General features: G+C 43.8%; 2 protein-coding genes across 6 annotated transcripts in view; one reads left to right on the top strand and one right to left on the bottom strand.

Annotated features, from left to right (window-relative positions):
* LOC121289691 (beta-TrCP-like) overlaps nt 1-12,317 on the bottom strand; it is a 218,268-nt gene extending 205,951 nt beyond the window's left edge. The window contains exon 1 of the mRNA XM_041209316.1: nt 12,111-12,317. Coding sequence (XP_041065250.1) covers nt 12,111-12,155 — 45 coding nt within the window. The 5' untranslated portion in view covers nt 12,156-12,317. The remainder of the gene's footprint in view (nt 1-12,110) is intronic.
* A 60-nt stretch (nt 12,318-12,377) lies between these two features.
* naif1 (nuclear apoptosis inducing factor 1) overlaps nt 12,378-24,715 on the top strand; it is an 82,729-nt gene continuing 70,391 nt past the window's right edge. For 2 of the 5 annotated variants that reach the window (XR_005945659.1, XR_005945658.1), the window contains exons 1-3: nt 12,380-12,908; nt 13,803-13,965; nt 14,129-14,278. Coding sequence is in view for 3 of the 5 variants with exons in the window: in XM_041209741.1 (XP_041065675.1) it covers nt 12,633-12,908; nt 13,803-13,965; nt 14,129-14,967 (1,278 nt within the window). In the remaining 2 variants the exon portion in view is untranslated. Of the gene's footprint in view, nt 12,909-13,802; nt 13,966-14,128; nt 16,204-24,715 lie in introns of those variants that run through there. The other 3 variants (XM_041209742.1, XM_041209744.1, XM_041209741.1) reach the window with 3 other exon arrangements.

Here is a 24,715-nt window from a genome sequence, read left to right as displayed (position 1 = left end):
TTTAAAAGGCTTAATATAAATCTTAGCTGAATAAAGCTTTTAGAAATTTTCTTCTAGTTTATATATTTTGACAAACAAAAGAACCTTAAAAGTTGAAGAGAAATGTTCTGGCAATTGGGTGACTGAATGCTACTGGTGCGTCCTGGAAAGTATACAATATTGCACATGCTCAGACTGTAGGATCTGCCTTCAGCTAATTGACTGAAGGCAGAAATATCAATCTATACAGATTTTTGGTTATGTCTTTAAATTAAAAATGTATCGACAATTTTAAAAGACAATATAATGGGTGAATTTAATCAACTTGTAAAATATTAAAAACAGAAAATGCTGGAAAAACTCAGGTCTAGCAGCATCTGTGGAGACAGTAACAGTTAACCTTTCGATCTATCTTCTTCAGATATTATTTTGTTTCAAATCTTGTTTATAATATTAGAAACCGCAGTTAACAAGAAAAAAGGTAAAAGATGTTTGGGGTAATCCAATTGGTTCATTTTTACATAGGTATCAAACTATTAGGTCCAATCAGGAAATTGACTGATCATTCAGGATTGGTTGTTTTCATTAAATACTCAGTAGGTTTTCATTGGCAGTTTTCCAGCTTTCCTCACTTTTGATTTGTGTGCTCCATAACTCTAGTTTTAATTTGCAGTTTAAACCAATTGACAAAGTGTGAATAAAAATACAGGACAGTACAGCACTTACAAAAAACAGAAGGCTTTTAATATATTACTAATGGGTCTGCCATGGTATTACACTTAGGGACCAAGCATAGACTTCACGTAAAGCAGTGTTAGTAGACGGCTCAGTAATTGGCCAGGGATTGCAGACATAATTCAGTCTCCATTGCTCTACTTGTTTTTATATATTATATATTCCGATGTCATTTATAATGGAAATTTCCTATGTAAACTTGCCATGCTACAATTATACCCTCCTGTCAGAGGCTATGCTTCAGCCCCTCTGTTGGAGAACAGGTGTAATTACAGCATGATGCTTTTACATATATAGTTTCATTTTTAATAGACATGTAGCAATTTATAAAGGAAAATGTTGACTGGAAATACGTACAGATGTAGGTTTTCAGTATGTCATAGAAATATATACATTATTATGGTACAACACAGAAGCAGGCCTGTCAGCTCATTGTGTCTGTGGCAGCTCCTTGGCTGAGTTAATAAGTATATTATTTGACGTAGGTATTTAAAATATATGCTAAACTGCATTAATGATCTGTAGCATTGTAAATAATTATTTCAGCTAACTATACAAGAAATATTTCATATATACACATCTAATATTATGCCTTCTGCATACTCTTAAACATTGAACATCAGTTACAATACATTAACCGGAGATACATACCAGAGTGTGTGTCATTTCATGGTATATCCAGAAGGCATTTGCTTTTATACCTTGATTTATTGTATAAACATACAGTGATACAGCAGAGGTAGGCCATTTGGCCCACTGAACCTGTGTTATCTCTTTCAAAGAGCTGTGCAATTAGACCCGTTCCCCTGCTCTTTCCCCATCTCCTTAATTTTTTTATCCCCTTTCAATTATTTCTCCAATTCCCTTTGGAAAATTACTATTGAATCTGCTTCCACTGCCCTTTCCAACTCTGCATTTCAGATCAGCATGATGCACTGATTAAAATTCTTGTTGCTTCTGGTTCTTTGCTAATCACCTTAATTCTGTCTGGGGTTACCAACACTTCTGCCACTGAAACCAGTTTCTCCTTATTTACTTTACCAAAACTTTTCATGATCTTGAATATCTCTATCACCTTAACCTTCTCTTCTCTATAGGAGAACAACCTAACTTCTCCAGTCTCTTCACATAACTGAACTCCCTCATCCCTGGTACCATTCTAGTAAATCCCCCCCATACCGGTCTAAGACCTCGACATTATTCCTAAAGAGAGTGCTGTCCAAAGGGGGACACAATCCTCCAGCTGGGGGCTAATCATGTTTTATAATGGCCTAGCATAACTCCTCCTCTTTTGTATTCATGCCTCTGTTGATAATGCCAAGCATCACATGCACCTTTTTAGCCTTGTAACTTCACCTGTTATTATTAAAGAATTATTATGCATAAATGCATATAATGTTGTACTTATCATCATTCACTCCTGGGACATGGGACATCGTTGGCTAGGTCAGCATTTATGGTCCTTCCCCAATTGCTCTGGAGAAGGTAGTGGTGAGCTGCTTTCTTGAACCGCTGCAGTCCATGTGGTGTAGATATACCCACAGTACTGTTAGGAAAGGAGTTCCAGGATTTTGACCGAACAATAGTGAAGGAACAGCAATATATTTCCAAGTCAGGATGGTGATTGGCTTGGAGGGGAACTTCCAGGCGGTGGCATTCCTATGTGTCTGCTGCCCTTGTCCTTCTAGATAGTAATGGTAATGGGTTTGGAAGATGCTGTCTAAAGGACCCTGGGTGAATTCCTGCAGTGCATCTTGTAGATGGCACACACTGCTGCTACTGTATGTCAGTGGTGGTGGGATTGAATATTGGTGGATGGGATGCTAATCAAGCAGACTGCTTTGCCCTGAATGGTGTGATGTTTCATGAGCATTGTGGGAGCTGCACTCATCCAGGCAAGTGGAGATAATTCCATCACACTCCTGATTTGTGCCTTGTAGATGGGGGACAGGCTTTGGGAAGACAGGAGGTGAGTTAGGATTCATAGCCTCTAACTTGCTGTTGTAACCACAGTATTTATATGGCTAGTTCAGTTCAGTTTCTGGTCAATGGTAACCCCCAGGATGCTGATAGTGGGGGATTCAGCAACGGTAATGCCATCGAGTGTCAAGGTGCGATGGTTAGATCCTCTCTTCTTGGAGATAGTCATTGCCTGACACTTGTGCGTCACAAATGTTACTTGCCACTTGCCAGCCCAAGTCTTGCTGCATTTGGACATAGACTGCTTCAGTATCTGAGGAGTCACAAATGGCGCTGAACATTGTGCAAACATCCCTACTTCTGACATTATGATGGAAGGAAGGTCATTGATGAAGCTGCTGAAGATGGTTGGGCCTAGGACACTATGCTGAGGAACTCCTGCAGCAATGTACTGGGTTGACCCCAGCCCCAGAACCATCTTCCTTTGTGCTAGATATGACTCCAACCAGCCCAGAGTTCCCCCTCTGCGCACCCCCCACCCCAACCCCTACCCAATTCCCATTGACTCCAGTTTTCCTAGGACTCCTCGAAGCCACACGGTCAAATGCGACCTTGATATCAAGGGTGTTCACTCTCACCTCACCCTGGAGTTCAGCTCTTTTGTCCAAGTTTGAACCAAGGCTGTAACGAGGTCACGAGCTGAGTTGCCCTGGCGGCACCTAAACTGAACACCGATAATGACCCCTTCCATCAGTTTACTGATAATGGAGAGTAGGCTGATGGGGTGGTAATTGGCTGGGTTGGATTTCTCCTGGTTTTTATGTACAGGACACACCTGGGCAATTTTCCAGATTGCCGGGTAAAATGCCAGTGTTGTAGCTGTACTGGACCAGCTTGGCTAGGGGCACGGAGCACGAGTTGTCAGTACTATTGCCGGAATATTGTCAGGGCCCATAGCCTTTGCAGCATCCAGTGCCTTCAGCCATTTCTTGATATCACGTGGAGTGAATTGAATTGGCTGAAGACTGGTATCTGTAATGCTGGGGACTTCCAGAGGAGGCCGAGATGGATCCCACTCAGCACTTCTGGCTAGAGACTGTCGCAAAAGATAAGGCTGAAGCATTTGCATTGATATGCTGGGCTCCCTCATCATTGAGAATGGGATGTTTGTGGAGCCTCCTCTTCCAGTGAGATGTTTAATTGTCCATTCACAACTAGATGAGGCAGGACTGCAGAGCTTGGATCCGATCCATTGGTTGTGGAATCACTTAGCTCTGTTTATCACTTGCTGCTTATTCTGTTTGGCACGCAAGTCATCCTATGTTATAGCTTCACTAGGTTGACACTCATTTTTAGGTATGCCTGGTGCTGCTCCTGGCATGCTCGCCTGCACTCTTCATTGAATCCCATGGTTTGGTGGTACTAATAGAGTGGGGGATATGCTGGGCCACAAGATTACAGAATGTGGCTGAGCACAATTCTGCTGCTGCTAATAGACAACAATGCCTCACAGTTGCCCTGTTTTCAGTTGCTAGATCTGTTCTAAATCTATCCCATTTAGCACAGTGGTAGTGCCACACAGGATAATTAAGGGTATCTTCAATGTGAAGACTGGACTTTATCTCCGGGGGCTGTGTGGTGGTCACTCCTACCAATACTGTCATGGACAGACGCATCTGTGGCAGGCAGATTGGTGAGGATGAGGTCAAGTTCATTTTTCCCTCTTATTGATTCTCTCAGCACCTGCTGCAGACCCAGTCCAGGATGAGTCCTAAAGACTCAGCCAGCTCGGTCTGTGGTGGTGCTACTGAGCCACTCCTGGTGATGGACTTTAAAGTTCCCTTGTATACCACTGTGCCGCCAGCTCTGCTGGGTCTGTCCTGCGGAAAAGGTGGTGGCACAGTGGTATACAGTCGAGAGGGAGTTGCTCTGGGAGTCCTCAACATCGACTCCAGATTCCATGAAGTCTCATGGCATCAGGTCAAACATGGGCAAGGAAACCTCTTACTGATTACCATGTATCACCCTCCCCCAGCTAATGAATCCTCCATGTTGAACACCACTTGGAGGAAGCACCGAGGGTCAAAAGGGCGCAGAATTTACTCTGGGTGACGGACTTCAATGTCCATCACCAGGAGTGATGGTAACGCTGGTGTCTGGGAAATTATCTGTAAGGTATGATTCCATGAATATGATTAGGTCAGGCTGTTGCTCGACTAGTCTGTAAGACAGCTCTTGCAATTTTGGCACTAGCCTCCAAATGTTAATAGGGGGAACTTTGCAGTGTCAACAGGGCTGAGTTTGCCATTGTCATTTCTGGTGCCTAGGTCGATGCCAGGTGGCCTGTCCGGTTTCATTTTTTTTAGACATTTTTCAAGTGGTTTGATACAACGGAATGGCTTGCTAGGCCATTTGAGGGCATTTAAGAGTCAACCACGTTGCTGTGGTCTGGAATCACATGTAGGCCAGACCAGGTAAGGACAGCAGATTTATTTCCCTAAAAGGACATTAAAGGGCATTGACAATGGTTTTATGGTCATCATTAGACTTTTAATTTCAGATTTTTATTGAATTCAAATTTCACCATCTGCCGTGCAGCCTTACTCCGGGTCTCTGGATTACTAGTCCAGTGACAATACCACTATGCCACCACCTCCCCAGTTGTACACTAAGTGCAACAAACACATTTTAATATATTGTATATGCAAAATGTAATGCATAACATAATCACTACATTATTATAGAAAGTAAGGTAATTGTTAGGTAGGTTTGAGTTTGACCGCAAGAAATCCAGAGGTAAATATAGATTTAGAGTTTGCTGCAAGAAATCCAGAGGTGATTATAGGTTCGGATTGTTATAAGAACACCGAGATATCAATGTTAGATCAGATTTAGAATTCAATATTAGGTCAAGGAGTAACTACTTCAAGAAGAAATGAAAGTGAAAGCTGGCTTTCACCACTCAGCAGTAATTGTAGACTAGAGGAGAGAGAGAGACAAAGAAAGCATTCAGCAAGTGGCTGTGAAACAACAGATTAGAGTTGAAGTCTTAAAGTGGCAAAGGGCTTTTTGTAAGTACGTTAGAATTAAGCTGACTAAGGTAGAATCTTCAAAGATTTGGTCAGTCAAGAGACTAGATCCTAAAGTACCAAAAGACGAACGCATAAGTGCAAGGAATCAAGAAAAGACCCCAGAAGTCCTGGGATCCACAGGAAAGAGTGTACCATGCCATGCCTCGACAAGTGGAATGTTAAGTATTAATCTCTGTTGTCCAATAAACCTTGTTAGTTTGCATCCTAAATCAGTGATTGTCCTTTTTGCCAATAAGGTCATTTCCTGACATGATTTTTCTAACTCTGGACTTTATCACAGATTTCAAATCCCACACATAAGGAGCTATCAGAATAGCTGATCAAAAGCTCGGTCAAAGAAGTCGAATTTTAAGGAGTGTGTTAAATGAGGAAAGAGATAGGAGGGACAGAGAGGTTTAGGAAGGGAATTCCAGGCCTTCATGCGCAGGCAGCTGAAAGTACAGCCACCAATGGTGGGGCCAGGACAGGATGCTCAAAAGCCAGAAATGAAAGAGCATAGTGATCGCGAAGGATTGTAGGGCTGAAGGAGGTTACAAAGATAGTATGTTATTAGACCGTAAGATGCTTTTCCACAGGTAGCTATTGCGACAGAGACTAGTATATCATTTGAAAGCGGATGGGATAAATATTTGATGAGAAAGAATATCAAAGAATCTTGGGATAATAGGTTACAGGAGAGACTCAGCAATGGCGCTGCGGGCTGAATGGCCACCTCCTGTGCTGCAATGCTTTTCATAGAATCATTACAGCTCAGAGGAACTCAGCTAGTCCCACTCCCCAGCCTTTTCCTTCAGAAAATTGTCCAATTCTCTTTTTGAAGGCCTTGATTTTATCTGCCTCCGCTAAACTCAAGCACAGCATTCCAGATCCTTAACCAGTGCCACATAAAAAAGCTTTACCTCACGTCACTGTTGCTTCTTTGCCAATCACCTTAAATCAGTGCCCTCTGGTTCAGAACCCTTCTGCCAACAGCATCAGTTTTATTGAGTCAGAGCTCATGGAATCATTTAGAAACATTGGTGCTGAGCAGAGTTTAGGATGATGTGTCCTGTGAGCAGAGTTCCAATCACCGAGCCAGCTGTCCTTTGTATGATCTATCGGTTTGATTCACTTGCTGCTCAGTTTTGATGTGTGAAGTCCAAGAACGTGAACGCAGGAAATATATACTTTATATTCTTTCACAGGATGTTGGTGTCATTGGCTAGGCCGGCATTTATTGCACATCTCTAATTGCCCTTGAGGTGTTGGTGAGCTGCCTTCTTGAACTGCTGCAGTCCATGGGTGTAAGTACACCCACAGTGCTGTTAGGAAGGGAATGCCAGGATTTTGACCCAGCGACAGTGAAGGAACGAAGATATAGTTCCAAGTCAGGATGGCGTGTGGCTTGGAGGGGAAATTGCAGGTGGTGGTGTTCCCATGCATCTGCTGCCCTGGTCCTTCTAGGTAGTAGAGGTTGCGTGTTTGGAGGGTGCTGTTGAAGGACCGTTGGTAAGTTCCTGCAGTGCATCTTGTAGATGGTACACACTGCTGCCAATGTGCATTAATGGTGGAGGGAGTTAAAGTTTAAATGGTAGATGGGGTGCAAATCAAGTGGGCTTTGAACTGGACGGTGTTGAGCTTCTTGAGTGTCGTTGGAGCTGCAGTTATCCAGGCATATGGGCTGTATTCCATCACACTCCTGGCTTGTGCTTGTAGATGGAGGAGAGGCTTTGGGGAGTCAGGAGGTGAGTTACTCTCCACAGAATTTCGAGCCCCTGACCTGCTCTTGTAACCACAACATTTATATGGCTGGTCTAGTTCAATTTCTGGTCAAAGGTAACCCCCAGCATGCTGATAGAGAGGATTCAGCTGTCACTGAATGTCAAGGCCAGGTGGTTGCATTTTCTATTGTTGGAGATGGCCAATGCCTGGTAATTGGAATGACTGGGAATTGTACAAAATGGTGACAGCTTGCCTATCAAGCTGCATTATCCTTTGAATCCCAATGTCTTATTGATGAGGCAGAACAGCGGCAGAGAAGTTAAGGAAGCAGATTCTGCTCTCCTGATCCTACTACACAGCGAGTAGTTAGGGTTTGGAATGCACTGCCTGCAAGTATGATGGAGGTATGTTCAATTGAGGCATTCAAGAGGGCATTAGATGATTATTTAAATAGAAATAATATGCATGGTTATGGGGAAAAGGCAGGAGATTGGCACAGAATTAAAATGCTCAGAAAGCTGGTGCAGACACGATGGGCCTAATGGCCTCCTTCTAAACCGTAACAATTCTGCAACTGTGGCACGAATATTACTATCTCTCTTCGCAGCCTCTCTGTGTCCTCCCCACAGCTTTCCTTTCCACTTAGCTTTGTATCATCAGCAAATTTAGATACATTATTCTCCTTCTCTGAATCTAAGTCATTAATATAGAATGTAAATAGCCGAGGGGGAGGCAGGGGAATTGTGAGGAAGATCTTGAGACGCAGTGGTAGCATCACTACCTCTATGCCAAAAGCTCTGGGTTCAAGTCCCAATTCAGGACTTGATGGCCATGGAAGGTACATTCATAAGGTTGCCAAACAGGTTGATCATCAACCTGTAAATGCTTCCAACACACCTGATGGCAGGTGGTAAGAACAGGAGAGCTCCTGGTCAGCCATAATGCAGAAGGTTCTCTCAGGTCCAACCCTGACATTATCATCAAACCCACTGACAAGGGTGGTGCTGTTGTTGTCTGGCGCACTGACCTCTACATCGCAGAGGCTGAGCGTCAACTTGCAGACACTTCCTCCTACCTCTCCCTGGACCATGACCCCACCACTGAACATCAAGCCATTGTTTCCAGGACTGTCACTGACCTCATCTCCTCTGCAGATCTTCCTTCCACAGCTTCCAACCTGATAGTCGCCCAACCTCGGACGGCCCACTTCTACCTCCTACCCAAGATCCACAAACAGGACTGTCCAGGCAGACTGATCGTGTCAGCCTGTTCCTGCCCCACGGAACTCATTTCTCTCTATCTTGGTCACTTCTCTCTCCCCTTGTCCAGTCTCTTCCCACCTACATCCGTGATTCCTCTGATACCCTACATCACATCAACAATTTCCAGTTCCCTGGGCCCAACCAACTCCTCTTCACCATGGATGTCCAATCCCTCTACACCTCCATCTCCCACCGGGAGGCCCGAACAATCCCCATCCACCACTACTCTCCTCCGTCTGGCTGAACTTGTCCTCACACTGAACAATTTCTCCTTTAACTCCTCTCACTTCCTCCAAATAAAAGGTGTGGCTATGAGTAACCGCACGGGCCGCAGTTATGCCTATCTCTTTACGGGGTATGTGGAATATTCCTTGTTCCAGTCCTACTCCGGCCCCCTCCCACAACTCTTTCTCCGGTACATCGATGATTACTTCGATGCTGCTTCATGCTCTCGTCGGGACCTGGAAAAATTTATTAATTTTGTTTCCACCCCTCCATCGTTTTCACATGGTCCATCTCTGACATTCTCCTTCCCTTCTTTGACCTCGCTGTCTTAATTTCTGGTGATAGACTGTCTAACAATATCCATTACAAGCCTACTGACTCCCACAGCTACCTCATCTACAGCTCCTCACACCCCGCCTCCTGTAAGGACTCCATCCCATTCTCTCAGTTCCTTCGCCTGTGTCGCATCTGTTCTGATGATGCCACTTTCAAAAAAAGTTCCTCTGACATGTCCTCCTTCTTCCTTAACCGAGGTTTGCCGCCCACGGTGGTTGACAGGGCCCTCAACCGTGTCCGGCCCATCTCCCTCGCATCCGCCTCACACCTTCTCCTCCCTCCCAGAAACATGATAGGGTCCCCCTTGTCCTCATTTATCACCCCACCAACCTCCGCATTCAAAGGATCATCCGCCGCCATTTCCGCCAACTCCAGCATGATGCCACCACCAAACACATCTTCCCTTCACCCCCCCCGGCAGCATTCCGTAGGGATCGTTCCCTCCATGACACCCTGGTCCACTCCTCCATCACCCCCTACTCCTCAACCCCCTCCCACAGCACTTTCCCATGCAACTGCAGAAGATGCAACACCTGCCCCTTCATTTCCTCTCTTCTCACTGTCCAAGGGCCCAAACACTCTTTTCAAGTGAAGCAGCATTTCACTTGCACTTCCCTCAACTCAGTCTACTGCATTCATTGCTCCCAATGCGGTTTCCTCCACATTAGAGAGACCAAACGCAGACTGGTGACCGCTTTGCAGAATACCTTCGGTCTGTCCGCAAGCATTATCCAGACCTTCCTGTCGCTTGCCATTTCAACACTCCACCCTGCTCTCATGCCCACATGTCCGTCCTTGGCTTGCTGCATTGTTCCAGTGAAGCTCAACACAAACTGGAGGAACAGCACCTCATCTTCCAACTAGGCACTTTACAGCCTTCCGGACTGAATATTGAGTACAACAATTTTAACTCGAACTCTCTCCTCCATTCCCACCGCTTTCCGTTTCTTCCCCCTCCTTTTTGCTTTTTCCAATAATTTATATAGATTTTTCTTTTCCCACCCATTTCCATTATTTTTAAATGTATTTCCATCCATTGTTTTATCTCTGCCTTTTAGCCTTTTTAGATTCCTTCACCCCACCCCAGCTCCACTAGGTCTATCTGTACCTCGCTTGTCCTGCTTTCTACCCTTAATTAGCACATTCCTTTAGTTAATATCAATACCTCTTTGTCCTTTTGTCTGTGACATCTTTTGGTTATCTCCACCTATCACTGGCCCTCTACCTAGCTCTTCTTGTCCCAACACCTCCCCACACACCCCCCCCCCACCCCGCCCGCCTTAAACCAGCTTATATTTCACCCCTTTTCTATTTTTACTTAGTTCTGTTGAAGAGTCATGCGGACTCAAAACGTTACCTGTGCTCCCTTCCACAGATGCTGCCAGACCTGCTAAGTTTTTCCAGGTATTTTTGTTTTTTGTTTTCGATTTCCAGCATCTGCAGTTTTTTGCTTTTATCTTAGTGAATATGTGGAATTCTTTACTGCAGAGGCTGGGTCATTAAGTACATTCAAGGCTGAGGTAGACAGGTTTTTAAATCTGTAAGGGAATCAAGGGTTCTGGGGAAAAGGCAGGAAAGTGGATTTGAGGATTATCAGATCAGCCATTATCTCATCGAATGGCAGAGCAGACTCGATGGGCTGAATAGCCTACTTCTGCTCCTATGTATTATGGCCCTCTCAAATGGATATGTAAGTTCCCAAGGTACTATTCAAAGAAGAGCAGGGGGTTCTCTCTGGTGTCCTGGCTAATATTTATTTATCCCTCAACCAACATCACTAAAAAAAAAATGACCATTAACATGTGTCATTATTAACATAACGCTGGTTGTGGAAACTTGCTGTCTGCAAATTGGCCGCCACTTCTTACCACATTCCGAAAAAGTGACAACATTTCAAACAGCATTTCACTGGCTGTAAAGCTTTTTGGAACATCCTGAGGTCGTGAAAGACATTATAGAAATGCAAGTTTTTTTTACACTTTACTTTGTGTGCAACACTGAGGGGGCAGAGGAATCCCAAAGTATTTACAAATATATATTGCTGTATAAGTGGATAACATGAGTTACATTAGCATGCAATATTTATACAATTTTGCTGCATGCATGAAAACATGTAACAGGCAATTTGAATATTAACCATGCAGATTAAATATTTCAGTTCCGACTAAGTCTTTGGAAAAAGATCTAAAGGCGAGACAAGGAAACAAAATCACAGGTGTTGGGATCCAGACCACTCCAATGAAAAGCTGGTGGAAGCTGAATTCATAGAAAATTTTAAAAGAGAGTTGAACATGATAATTGAGAATGAGGTACTACTACTACTACTAATAATAATAATAACAATAATAGAATGGTTATAGCACTGTAGGAGGCCATTCAGTCCTTTGCATTCCTCATCCCTGGAATCATCAATTTTTCTGCACCTTTCCAGGGCCTTCACATCTTTATTAAATTATGGAGAATAAAAAGCAGGGATGTGGGAATTTCTAAGCATAACTGTTCTTCCAAAGGGCCAGTACAAGCAAGATGGGCCGAATGGCCTTAACTCGCTCTGATTCTGCGTGTAATAATAATAAAAACAATACCTGCCTTCCACATGATGTGCATGTTACGCTCAGTGACAGTGAGTCCCATTTACATTGCTAAAGAACACCTGGCTCTCCTCCCCCTACCTTGCCCACCCCCAACGGTAACCATGACTCCCAGGTTTCACTCTTGCTGCTAGGCCCACCTAACGGAGTAAAATGGCGGCAGGCCCAGGCCCAGGCCCCGTGCCCTGACCCATTGCCGGCGCCCCCTCAGCGACCCACCCTCCTCTCCGCCGCCGGCGCCGCACAGCCCGGCCCGGCCTCTCACTCACCATCAGCTTCATCGCCTTGTCATGCAAGATCGAGTCGGGCTCCATTCTGTGCGTGAGAGGCTGTTTTCCACCGGTTGACCGCCCAGCCCTCGCGGGCCTTGTTCCTTATCCCCAGGCCTCGGTCTCTTGAGGTAAAAAATATGAAGGGCGACAGACAAGAGCACCGCCTCCTGCAGCTAGGCCGCAGCGCGAGTGCGCATGCACACCATCTCCGGCTGCCCTAACCCCTCGTGCGGTCTTTTCTGGGGTTTGTAGTCCTAATTTCCTGCCCACGGCCATCGTTTCGCATCATCTGAGCGGTGACTGGAACTATAATGTCCACAAGGCATTGCACAAGGGGAGCCGGCCAGTGCCCGCTGTGCCCATTGGGAGTTGTAGTTTCCTGGCGCAGTCTGTGCGGAGCGGCGCTGCCAGCTGCCGACATTGCTCTTCCGAACGAAAATGTGAGAGATTTTTAACGAATTTTTTTTGATAACGAAAATCACGGGTGGACTTCCTGGTGGAAGGTGTGGGCTGGTGAAGATGAGGAACCAGCTGTGGAGCGTGCCCCCCTTCCGGAAAATGCCAGACCGCCGGATCCGCAAAGCCCGCTTCAAGGACCGGGACCTGCGCGTGCTGATCGACTCCGTCATGGAGCGGCGGGGGGACATCTTCGGTGAGGGAGGCCAGCCGCCCACCATGCAGAGCCGCCGCCAAGCGTGGCTCTTCGTCATGGAGAAAGTCAACGCCGTGTCCGGGACTCGCAGAACCTGGGAGGAGGTGCGGAAGAAGGTCCATGACCTGAAGAAAAGCACCAAGGTAAGATTGCCACGTTAGACCGAAGGCAGGTGAGACCGTTGGGTTTATGTGAGCCTATCTACCTCAAGAAACCGCCGACATCTCCACACCAATCTCAACACCCAACTGCCTGTTCAATGAATCCAAAGACAATGCACCCATGCTCTTAATTTGAAGCTCCAAATGTTGCAACTCATGACTAGGATTGCAAACGATGGTTGGATGTATTTGACATATGTCTTCCCCACCTCTAATGCCCCACCCAGTTAACAGCCTTGTTTTTTTCAATCCTGGCCTTGTATTTATTTAACGAATAAACAATCAGAAAAATACACTATTTTACATTGCACAGAACTAGGCCATTTGGTCCAACTGGTCCATGATGATTTTTATTCTTCACATGACCTTCCTTTCACTCTATTCACTTCACTTCACCCTGTCATCACCTTCTCAAGGGTAATTAGGGATGGGCAATAAGTGCTGCCCTTGCCAGTGATGCTCACATCCTAGGAACAAATTAGAAAAGTATCATTATATCCTTCTATTACTTTCTCCCTCATATTAGTTATCAAACTTTCCTTTAAATGCATCTATGCTGTTTACCTCAACGGCTCCCTTTAGTTTAATGACCATATGAGTATTCTCCAGGATTGCACACAGCAGTACCCTGGTGATTAATCCTTAATTGCTGGAGACTTTAGGGCAACCCTAAGTGTGAATGTTACTTTTATTAAAGACACACACGCACACTTTGCTGACAACACAGAAATGTTAGTAAGGATGTGTTAAGTGTTCAAAGTCAATACAACAGTGTTATGCAAACTATGCGATGGATATCATATGTTGGAACTGCAGGTAGGCATTTGTGTGGAGTGAATCACTCTGTTCTAATTTATGCTGCTTTTGTCTTTAAAGGAAAAACTCGCTTATAACAGAAGAGCACGCCAGTTATCGTGTGGCGCCCGGCCAGACATCAAAACATTGACAGAGTTTGAGAATGATATGATCCTTCTCTTTGGGAAAGAAAGCTTTGAAGGCCTTGATACAGCAGATCTTGGTGTTCTGTCAAGACTCAGTGGTGAGTGTGTTTACAAATTAATAAAATATTTTATGATTTTCTCAAGATGTAACACTAATGTGTCCGTATCCAGATTGTGCATAAGGGCATCCGACTCTTTGTACTGAAAATGCAAAGTGTGGGCCTCAGTATTCACACCGTGTCATTTTGTATCTCTTCACAGACCAAGGAGAAACAAGTGGATCATCAACTACAGCTGCAAAACAGCACCATACACCTAAGTACCAAATATCATCACCCCAAGCTGAAGCAGGCACCAGCATAGATACACCCACTGGAGGAGGTGGTAGTGTTGAGGATGAGGAGGAACTGGGTGAGTCACTGAACATTAGTGAGGATGGGGGACCAATATTGGTAGATGATGAGAGGTCATCCTTTGAAGGGTGGAGGCCCCATGTGTTGGGTCCTCCAATTGAGGCAGATGCAGATACAGATCTCAGTGGGCCTGCTTTCAAACGGAGACTGTTAGAACATGAGTTCAGCGTTGAACAGTCACTTGCCTCCATACATACAACAGTGGAAGATGGCATGGTTATGTTGGACCAACGGTTGTGTGCATTGCAGTCAGCTATTGAGCACGTGGCAACACCGGTGGCATCTGCAGTGGAGACCTCACTTACTCAGGCCTTGGACACAGTCGGGTCATCGCTCATGAATGCTCATTCGGCTGCTATAGAAGTTTTGGGGTCAAAGCTCCAAGAAGCTGTCAAGGCAGGCTTCAATTCACTTGGAGAGCGCTTGCAGACAACCATGGCTGAGGGATTCCAAAGTCTCATAGAAGCGCAGTGCTCTATGCTCACTCAGATTATTGGTCAGCGTGAAAAGCTGGCCTCCTCTACTGGAATAGCGCAGGCTCGTCCAGTTGGCAGTCATTCTAGCGGGGGCTTGGTGCTATCAAAAAATCCCACACAGATGACTGCAAGTGCTGCCTCTGAAAATCTGGAGTCCAGAGCGACTCAGCATCAGAGGCCTCTGGGACTGATGCAGGTGCATCAGGGTTAGTTGCTGATACAGGTAGCAGGACTTCTGTATTTGATGCAGCTACAAAGTTGGCCCTAGTTGCCTGATGCTTCTTACCACCCCCCGGCCTCCCCAACAATTCATCACCCTCACCCCCCAACTTCCCTGTCTCATTTTGGATGCTGAACCTGTCACTACCAAACTGCACATGAAGTTGTCAGCTGGTACAGAAATGTAGCCAACATGTGCTCTTCTCAGTGTGGGTATTTTAAAATGTGTGTTTATTTAAAATTATAGTTTAAAATATTTTAAGTCCTGGTGAGAAAAGCTCATGTTGGCTGTTAGGTGATTCCTTTTGTGGTCAGGTCAGCGGGGACAGGACACACAGCAGAGCTGGAGCAGATGGATGAGGGGATGCGACAGCATCAGTACTTGGCTGAATGCAGGAAACAAACCACTGAGACTCGAGTGGGCAAGCAGAGTTTAGAATGGTGCAGGATAACACACTAGTGACTCACCCTTCTGTAGTTCCCTTTATTCATTCAAAATTTTTAATATACCAGAATAAAGCTGCTGGGAGTTTGTCTGTTTGAATCTTGAATTTGGAAAGGGTAAAATATCCAATTGGTGAAGTTCACCAGCAAATGCGTAAAGCCTCCCCTGGCTATTCCTATGTGCCATATCTGCATAAGCATTAACCTATTTAAGTAGCACACACAGGAATATGCTCTGGGTGCTTTAAGCATTTTCAATTTGAATTTGAAGCACGAAAATTTTACCCTCCGCTTGCAGTGCTTGTTGGTACTCCTTTCTATGCTGTCAGACAAGCCAACTTCACATTGATTGACAAACCCCTTCCCTCCCCTCCTCTCCTGCTCCTTCCTGGCATTAAAAAAAAGACACTAAATGAGAAAATGAATTGTTCCTATCAGTAGGTATGCTGCTTCTTGAGAGTTCCACAACCTATCTGCTGGGTAGGCTATGAGCTGGCCCAGGCACAATAATGGATATCATTTGTATTTGGGGTAGGGGGGGAGGTTAATGCACCTACCCAATATTAACACTAGGGAGGCAGTTACATGCTTCTGCTTCCTGGGTCAGCACCCGATGCAGTTGGCTACAGAGCCGTCTGCCAGTGCTATTCCTTAAATCACTTAGTAGTAGGCAATATGCACAAGCAACATGGAGAACTGCATGAAACGCAAAGGGGTAATGTGGGAGTGGAAGACAATAGGCATGTACAGCACTGCTGAACTGAATAAATGGAATTTACTTTTACTACAGCTTGCGGTCTTGCCTTCTTACATTGCATAGAATCTGAAAGGACTTGTCCAGAAGCAAACCTAATGGGAGTTGTATTTACTATTCTGGAAAAATATCAGTAATTGTACAGCATAGAACATTGTAACATTTACAGCATAGAAACAGTCTAGTTGGCCCAACTAGTCCATGTTGGTGTTTAAGTTCCACACAAACTTCCTCCTACCCTTCTAATCTTATCAATAGATCCTTCTATTCCTCTCCCCTCGTGTGTTTGTCTAGCTTCCCTTAAATGCATCTATCCTATTTGTTTCAACTATTCCCTATGATTGTGTGTTCCACATTCTCATCACTCGCTGGGTAAAAAAGTTTCTCTTGAATCCCCTATTGGATTTATTAGCAATGATCTTCTAGTAATGGCTTCTAGTTTTGGTCTTCCCCACAAGTGGAAACATTCCTACCTCTACCCTATCAAACCTTTCGTTATCTTAAAGACCCTTATTGATTCATCCCTCAACCTTCTCTTTTTTTCTACAGAAATGAGTCTTAACCTGTCAATCTTTCCTGATAGGTATAATTTCTCAGTTCTGGTATTGTCCATGTCAATCTTTTTTCACATCTGATCTATTGTCTCGATATCTTTTTTGTAACGCGGACACCAGAATTCTGCTTAGTGCTCCGAGTGTGATCGAATCAAGGTCTGTACCTGTTTAACATAAGTTCTCTGCTTTTCAATTCTATTCATTTAGAAGTGAACTCCAGTGATTTGTTTGACTTTTTATGGCCTTATTAACCTGCATTGCTACTTTTAGTGATTTGTGTATCAGCACCCTAGATGCCTTTGCTCCTGTACCCTATTTAGAAACTTATTTAACAAAGAGGATGTGGCTGCCTTATTCTTCCTATTAAAATGCACCACCACACATTTATCTTTAAAGCAACTTGGTGATTGTAGAGTTCATTGAAAGAGCTGGAACATAGGAACAGGAGTAGACCAGTCAGCTACTCTGGGCCCGTTCTAGCATTCAGTTAGATCACGGCTGACCTATAGCCTAATTCCATTTTCTTGCCTTAGTTTCATAACCCTTCTTATCCTTGATTAGTTGAAAATTTATCGATATGTTTTGTAATTTTCAATTAACCCCCAGCCTCAACAGCTTTCCGACATCACCCTCTTAATGACCTAGCTCTAATTTTAAGTTTCTATTCCCTAATTCTGGACTCATCCTACAGAGGAAATAGTTTCTGTCTATACCTACCCTATTAACTTCTTTATTCAACATCTCAATTAGACCAACCCTTAATCTTCTATACTTAAAGTAATAGAAGTCTAGTCTACACAAAAGCAAAATACTACAGATGCTGGAAATGTGAAATAAAAACATTAAATGCTGGAAATACTCAGTAGGTCTGGCAGCATGCTTGGAGAGAGAAACAGTTAATGTTTAAGGTTAGTGAGGTTTCACCAGATCTAGTTTATACGACCCGTCCTCAATTTAAACCTTTTAGGCCTGGTATCAACCTGAACAGGAGAACCATGGTCCTAAATCTATCTGTCTTATGATTGTGTGCACATCTTGTATATTAAAAATGATATAATTGCATGTGTTCTCAGCCTCACCATGTGTCATGTTCTCATGCCACACTTTGTTGATTTTTATCAATCTGAAAGAGCAGTAAATCAGAGCTGAGAAGGAAAAGAAACTCAATCCAAAACAGGTGGGAAACTGTCAATGAAAAACTATCAAAGACCTTAATAAAACAACTAATCATAGAATCATACAGCACAGAAGGAGGCCATTTTGCCCTTTGCATTGTTTGTCCTGCCCTAGTGCATCACCTCACACTTATCCAGATTAAATTCCATTTGCCACTGATCAGCCTGTCTATATCCTCCTGTAATCTAAGGCTATCCTCCTCATTATTTACCACCCCACCAATTTTCGTGTCATCTGCAAACTTACTGATCAACCCCTTACATTCAAGTCTAAATCGACCACAAACAGCAAGGGGAATCCAGTTAGCTCCTGATCCCACCCTTACCCTCATAGAGTCACAGAGGTCTACCGCACAGAAAAAGGCCCTTCGGCCCATCGAATGCGCTGGTCAAACAAGTACCTAACTATTCTAATTCAATTTTCCAGCACTAGGCCCAAAGCCTTGGATGCCATGGCATTGCAAGTGTATATCCAAATACTTCTTAAATATTATGAGGGTTTCTGCCTCGACCACCCTTTCAAGCAGTGAGTTCCAGATTCCCAACATCCTCTGGGTGAAAAAATTCTTCCTCACATCCCCTCTAAACCTATGCCACCTGGTTATTGATCCCTCTACCAAGGGGAAAAGTTCCTTCCTGCTTACCCTATCTATGCCCCACATAGTTTTATACACCTCAATCATGTCCCCCCTCAATCTCCTCTGCTCCAGGGAAAATAAGCCCAGTCTATCCAATCTCTCCTCATAACTAAAACTGTCCAGCCCAGGCAACATCCTGGTAAATCTCCTCTGCAATCTCTCTAGTGCAATTGCATCCTTCCTAGAATATGGACTCCAGAACTGCACGCAATACTCTAGCTGTGACCCAACCAGCATTTTATGCAGTTCTAGCATAACCTCCCTGCTTTTATATTCAATGACTGGTTAATAAAGGCAAGTATCCCATATGCCTTCTTAACCGCCTTATCTACCTGTCCCGCTACCTTAAGGGACCAGTGGACATGCACACCAAGGTCCCCTCGGTACTTCCCAGGGTCCTACCATTCATCGTGTATTCCTGTGCCTTGTTTGTCCTGCCCAGTGCATCACCTCACACTTATCCGAATTAAATTCCATTTGCCACTGATCAACTCATCGTACCAGACCGTCTATATTCTCCTGTAATCTAAGGCTATCCTCCTCACTATTTACCATCTCACCAATTTTCGTGTCATCCGCGAACTTACTGATCAACCGTCCTACATTCAAGTCTAAATCGTTTATGTATACCACAAACAGCAAGGGACCAAACACCGATCCCTGTGGAGCCCCACTGGACACAGGCATCCAGTCACAAAAACACCCCTCCAGCATCACCCTCTGCTTCCTGCCACTCAGCCAGTTCTGGATCCAATTTCCCAAATTGTCTTGGATCCCATGGGCTCTTATCTTCATTATCAGTCTCCCATGTGGGACCTTATCAAAAGCGTGGCTGAAGTCCAAGTAGACTATGTCAAATGCATTGCCCTCATCTGTAAACCTGGTCACCTTTTTGAAAAATTCAATCAAATTGGTCAGATATGACCTCCCCTTAACAAAATCATGCTGACTGTCCTTGATTAATCCCTGCCTCTCCAACTGTAGATTAATTCTGTCCCTTAGAATTGCTTCCAATAGTTTCCCCACCACTGAGATTAGACTGATGGGCCTGTAGTTATCTCTTCCTCCCTTCTTGAATAATGGTACCACATTGCCTGTCCTCCAGTCCTCTGGCACCTCTCCTGTGGCCAGAGAGGTATTGAAAATTATTTATTATTGAAAAGCCCCTGCTATCTCCTCCCTTGCCTCACTCAACAGCCTGGGATACATTTAATCCGAGCCAGGAGATTTACCTACTTTTAAGCCTGCCAGACCACTTAGAACCTCCTTCCTTTCGATGCTAATTTCTTTAATTATATCAGAGTCCTTCTGCATGATTTACATACCCACGTCGTCCCTCTCACTTGTAAACACTGACACAAAGTATTTATTTAGAACCCTACCTACGTCTTCCGACTCCACACACAAATTACCACTATGGTCCTCATTGGGCCCTACTCTTTCCCTAGTTATCGTCTTATTCTTAATGTATTTGTAAAATAACTTTGCATTTACCTTTATTCTACCTGCCAATGTTTTTTAATGCCCCCTTTTTGCTCTCCTAATTTCCTTTTAAGTGCCCCCCTACACATTCTATACTCCTCTAGAGCTTCCGCTGTTTTGAGCACTCGGTATCTGCCATAAGCCTCCCTTTTTCTCTTTATCCAATCCTGTATATCCCTTGACATCCAGGGTTCCCTGGATTTGTTGGTCCCACCCTTTATATTTACTGGAATATGTTGGCCCTGTACTCTCCCTATTTCCTTCTTGAATGAGTCCCACTACTCTAACGCAGATTTACCTAAAAGTAACTGCTCCCAGTCCACTCTGGCCAAATCGTATCTGATCTTATTAAAATCGGCCTTCCCCCAATTTAGAACACTGATTCCTAGCCCATCCTTGTCCTTTTCCACAAAACCTTGAATCTAACGGAGTTACGATCACTATCTGCAAAATGGTCTCCCAATGATACCTCTACCACTTTCCCTAAAATGAAGTCCAGAATCGCTCCCTCTCTTGTAGGACCTTCTACATACTGGCTTAAAAAGCTCTCCTGGATGCATTTTAAGAATTCTGCTCCCTGTAAACCTATCACACTATGACTAACACAGTTAATGTTGGGGAAGTTGAAATCCCTCACTATTACTAGCCTGTTATTTTTACAGTTCTCTGAAATTTGCCTACATATCTGTTCTTCTATTCCTCTCTGACTGTTTGGGGGCTGTTAGTACAGCCCCAGCAATGTGATTGCTCCTTTTTTGTTTTTCAGTTCTACCTAGATAGCTTCATTTGAGGAGCTTTCTAAGATGTCATCCCTCCTTACTGCTGTAATTGATTCCTTGATCAATATTGTGATACCCCCTCATCTTACCTCCTTCCCTGTCTCGCCTGAAGACCCTATATCCTGGAATATTGAGCTGCCAATCCTGCCCCTGTGTCTCTGTGACAGCAATAACATCATGCTTCCATGTGTTAATTTGTGCCCTATCTGTGTTTCCCCCTTAGCCCTGCAGATTGTTCATTTCCATTTCCCTTTTGAAGGTTGCTGTTGAATCTGCTTTCACAGCCCTTTCATGTAGCACATTCCAGATCATCATAATTCACTAAAAAAGTTACCACTCTACAAGTTTGTTTGCCATTTATATTAACTCTGTGTTCTTCTGTCAGTGGAAACAGTTTTTTCCTCTCTACTCTAACAAAAGCTTCTGTTAAATTTTCCCTTATCTTTCTCTCTCTCTGGAGAATCCTTATTACCCAGTTAGCAGAACCTACCATTAATAAAAAAGGCAAGGGGAAGCAATAAAATCATGCAAAATACTTCATGAAAACATTTATGTGTGCCATTTTACCTCCATAGCTGAGCATGTGTTAAAAGTAATATTTCTATCATAATATCTAAAACTAAACTTGTCTTTTGTGTCTTTTGAGTACTATCATTAAGGTTTTTACTTCTGCGCTTCAGCCTATCTTAAAAGCCTTAGCTTCAAGTTGATTTGTTTCTCAAAATTCCATCAACTGTTGGACGTTGTCAAGTTTTTAAGATGTGTTAATCTGAGTGTGCACAATTGCACGAGTGTGCACGATTTCTAAGCTTGTCCCAGCGTACAACTCGAAGCTTTTGCCACAGACCTTTGAGTTCCTTTGCTTTTCCAAGTGATTTGAAAATGAGCTAGCTACTGAATTTTAACATAAAATAAAGTGTCAAATCCAACCATGGTCAAATTCACTACTTCAGAAAGCAAACCAGGCTCAGAGTCTGAGGAGTGATTTTACCATCTGTTTATACTGAGAAATTGTAAAAAATCATTATTTACTGAAAATGTATTTTTCTCAGTTTCTCAATGTTGAAGGCTTTTTCCCAGCTGAGTTTGTTTTTCCAAGTAATTTGAAAAGAAATCGATGGGTGAATTATTTATTAACCACACTTCATTCCACACGCGATTGTATCTGGAGTTTGTTCTGAAGAAGTTGAGACTATGTTAATCCAATGCTGTACATGTGTTCACATTTGATGCCTGAACTAAAATGTCCTTTGTCAGTGGAGAGATTGAGAGCCCAAAGGTTTTCTACCAGCAAGTTGAGTTTGACCATGCGACCTCCCAATTCACAAAGAGGAAATGTACACAAAATCAGCTTTGCAACTGAATTAAGGAGTCACAGAATAAAGTTGAATTTTTTTCCCCCAAGTACAGAGTGTTTTCTGTGTTCAAAGTAATAACTTCAAACTGAGAGTTTTACATTTTTAGTCCATGATATGGTTTTTTTCTTTTCAAGAAATGGACAAATTTCTGTGGAATGTATAGCATTACCTTCTATAAAGCTAATTAGTACTTAATAAAAATGCAAAGTTATTGCAATTTAGTGACTGTAAAAGTGAAACACCAAAGGCACACCCAGGCCAGTTGACCCTCAGTCCTCACTAACATCTGGAGAATTGTGCCAAAAATGGGAGAGTTTCCCCACAGACTAGCCAGATAGCAGTCTGACATAGTCATACTCTCAGAACCAACATAAAACTACCAGATTATCATAAAAACCCACATGATCCACTAATGTCCTTTAGAGAAACTTGCTACCCTTACCTGGTCTGGCTTATATGTCACTCCAGACCCACAGCAATGTGGTTGACTCTTAACTGCTCACAGAAGTGACTTAGCAAGCTGCTCAGTTGTATCTAACTGCTGCAAAACAGTTGAATAATAAAACTGGACTGACAACCCATTGGCCTAGGCACCGGACACAATAAAGCCACAATCTGCCAGTTGATCCTGCAAAGTCCTCCTACTAACATCTGGGGACCTATGCCAAAATTGGGAGTGCTGTTCCACAGACTGGTCAAGCAATGGCCTGACATAGTCTACTCACAGAATCATACCTTTCAACCAACCTTGACTTCACCATTACCATCCCTAAGATGTCCTGTCCAACCAGCAGGACAGATCCACCAGTAGTGGCGATATAGTGATAGACTCAGGGGAGGGAGAGGGCCTGAGAGCTTTCAACGATTCTGGACACTGTGAAGTTTCAAGGCACAGGGTCAAACATGGACAAGGAAAGCTGCTGATTAGCACCTACTGCTCTCCCTCAACTGATGAGCGTTTATATGTTATATTTATGTAACACCTCTAATGTGACAAAACAGCACATGTGCTTCACAGGAGCATTATAAAACAAAATATACTAGCCACACAAGAAAATATTAGATCAGGTGATTAAAAGCTTGGTCAAAGAAATAAGTTTTAAGGAATGTCTTAGAGGAGGAAAACGAGCTTGGGAAGGGGAGAGGTTTAGGGAGGTTGTTTCAGAGGTTGGGACCTAGACAACTGAAGGCTCAGCCACCAATGGTGGAGCATTTAAAATTCAGGATGCTCAAAAAGCCTAAGTTAAAGGAATGCATATATCTCACAAGGCTGTGAGGCTGGAGGAGCTAACAGAGATAGGAAGGACGAGCCCATGGAGGGATTTTAAAACAGAGTCATTTTTAACAAGGGGTTTTAAAATCAAGATGATGTTTGACTGGGAGCCAATGTAGTCTTGTGAGTAGAGGGCTGATAGATGAACAGGACTTGGTGTGATTTAAAGCATCAGAGGTTACAGAGAGTAGAATGTGGGAGGCTAGCCAGGAGTGTGTTTGAATAGTCAAGTATAGAAGTAAAAGCATGAATGGAGTTTCAGCAGTGGATGAGTTGAGACAGGGGCAAAGTCAGGTGATGTTACAGAGGTGGAAAATGGTGGTCTTAGTGATTTGTTGAATGTGGTCAGAAGCTTATCTCGAGGTCATATCTGACAGCAAGGTTGTGAACAAACTGGCTTAATCTCAGACTGTTATTATGGAGAGGGATGGAGTCAGTACGTAGGGAGCGCAGTTTGGAGTGGGAACTGAAAATAATTGAAAGAAATTTCTGCTTATCCAGTACTGGATGAATCAGAACTCCTCCATGTTGGATAACACTTCAAAGAAGCACTAAGGATAGCAAGGGCATAGAATGAAATCTGAATGGGGACTCTTATCACCAAGAGTGCCTCAATAGCACCACTACTGACAAGCTGGCTGAGTCCTGAAGGACTTCTCTGCCACCTTGGGCCTGCGGCAGGTGGTGAGACATGAGGGAAAAACCTACAGATACTTGTCCTTCTCAAACTATCTGTTGCAGATGTGCCTGTCCATGACCGTGTTGGTAGGAGTGACCACCACACAGTCCTTGTGTAGATATAGTCTTGCCTTCACACCGAAGACACCTTCCATTGTGTTGTATGGCGTTAGTACTTTGCTAAATGGGATCAAAGCAGAACAGATCTAGCAGCTCAAGACTGTACATCCATGAGGCGCTAAGAGTCACCAGCAGCACCTGAGTTGTATTCCAGCACAATCTGCAACCTCGTGGCATAGCACAAACCTCACTCTACCATTACCATCAAGCCATGGGACCAATCATGGTTCAATGATGAGTGTAGGAGAGCACACCAGGAGCAGCAACAGGCATATCAAAAAAATGAGGTGTCAACCTGGTGACGATAACATGGGACTACATGTAGGCTAAACAGGATGCAGCAACCAATAGATCAGATCAAAGCTCTGCAGTCCTGCCACATCCATTCATGAATGGTAGTGGAAATTCAAAAACTAACAGATGAACTTGGCTGCATAAACATCCTTATTGATGGTGGAGCCCAGCACGTAAGTGTAAAAGACAAG

This window comes from Carcharodon carcharias, chromosome 17 (assembly GCF_017639515.1).
Source record: "Carcharodon carcharias isolate sCarCar2 chromosome 17, sCarCar2.pri, whole genome shotgun sequence".
Taxonomy (NCBI): Eukaryota; Metazoa; Chordata; class Chondrichthyes; order Lamniformes; family Lamnidae; genus Carcharodon; species Carcharodon carcharias.
This window is presented reverse-complemented; position numbering and strand designations above follow the sequence as displayed.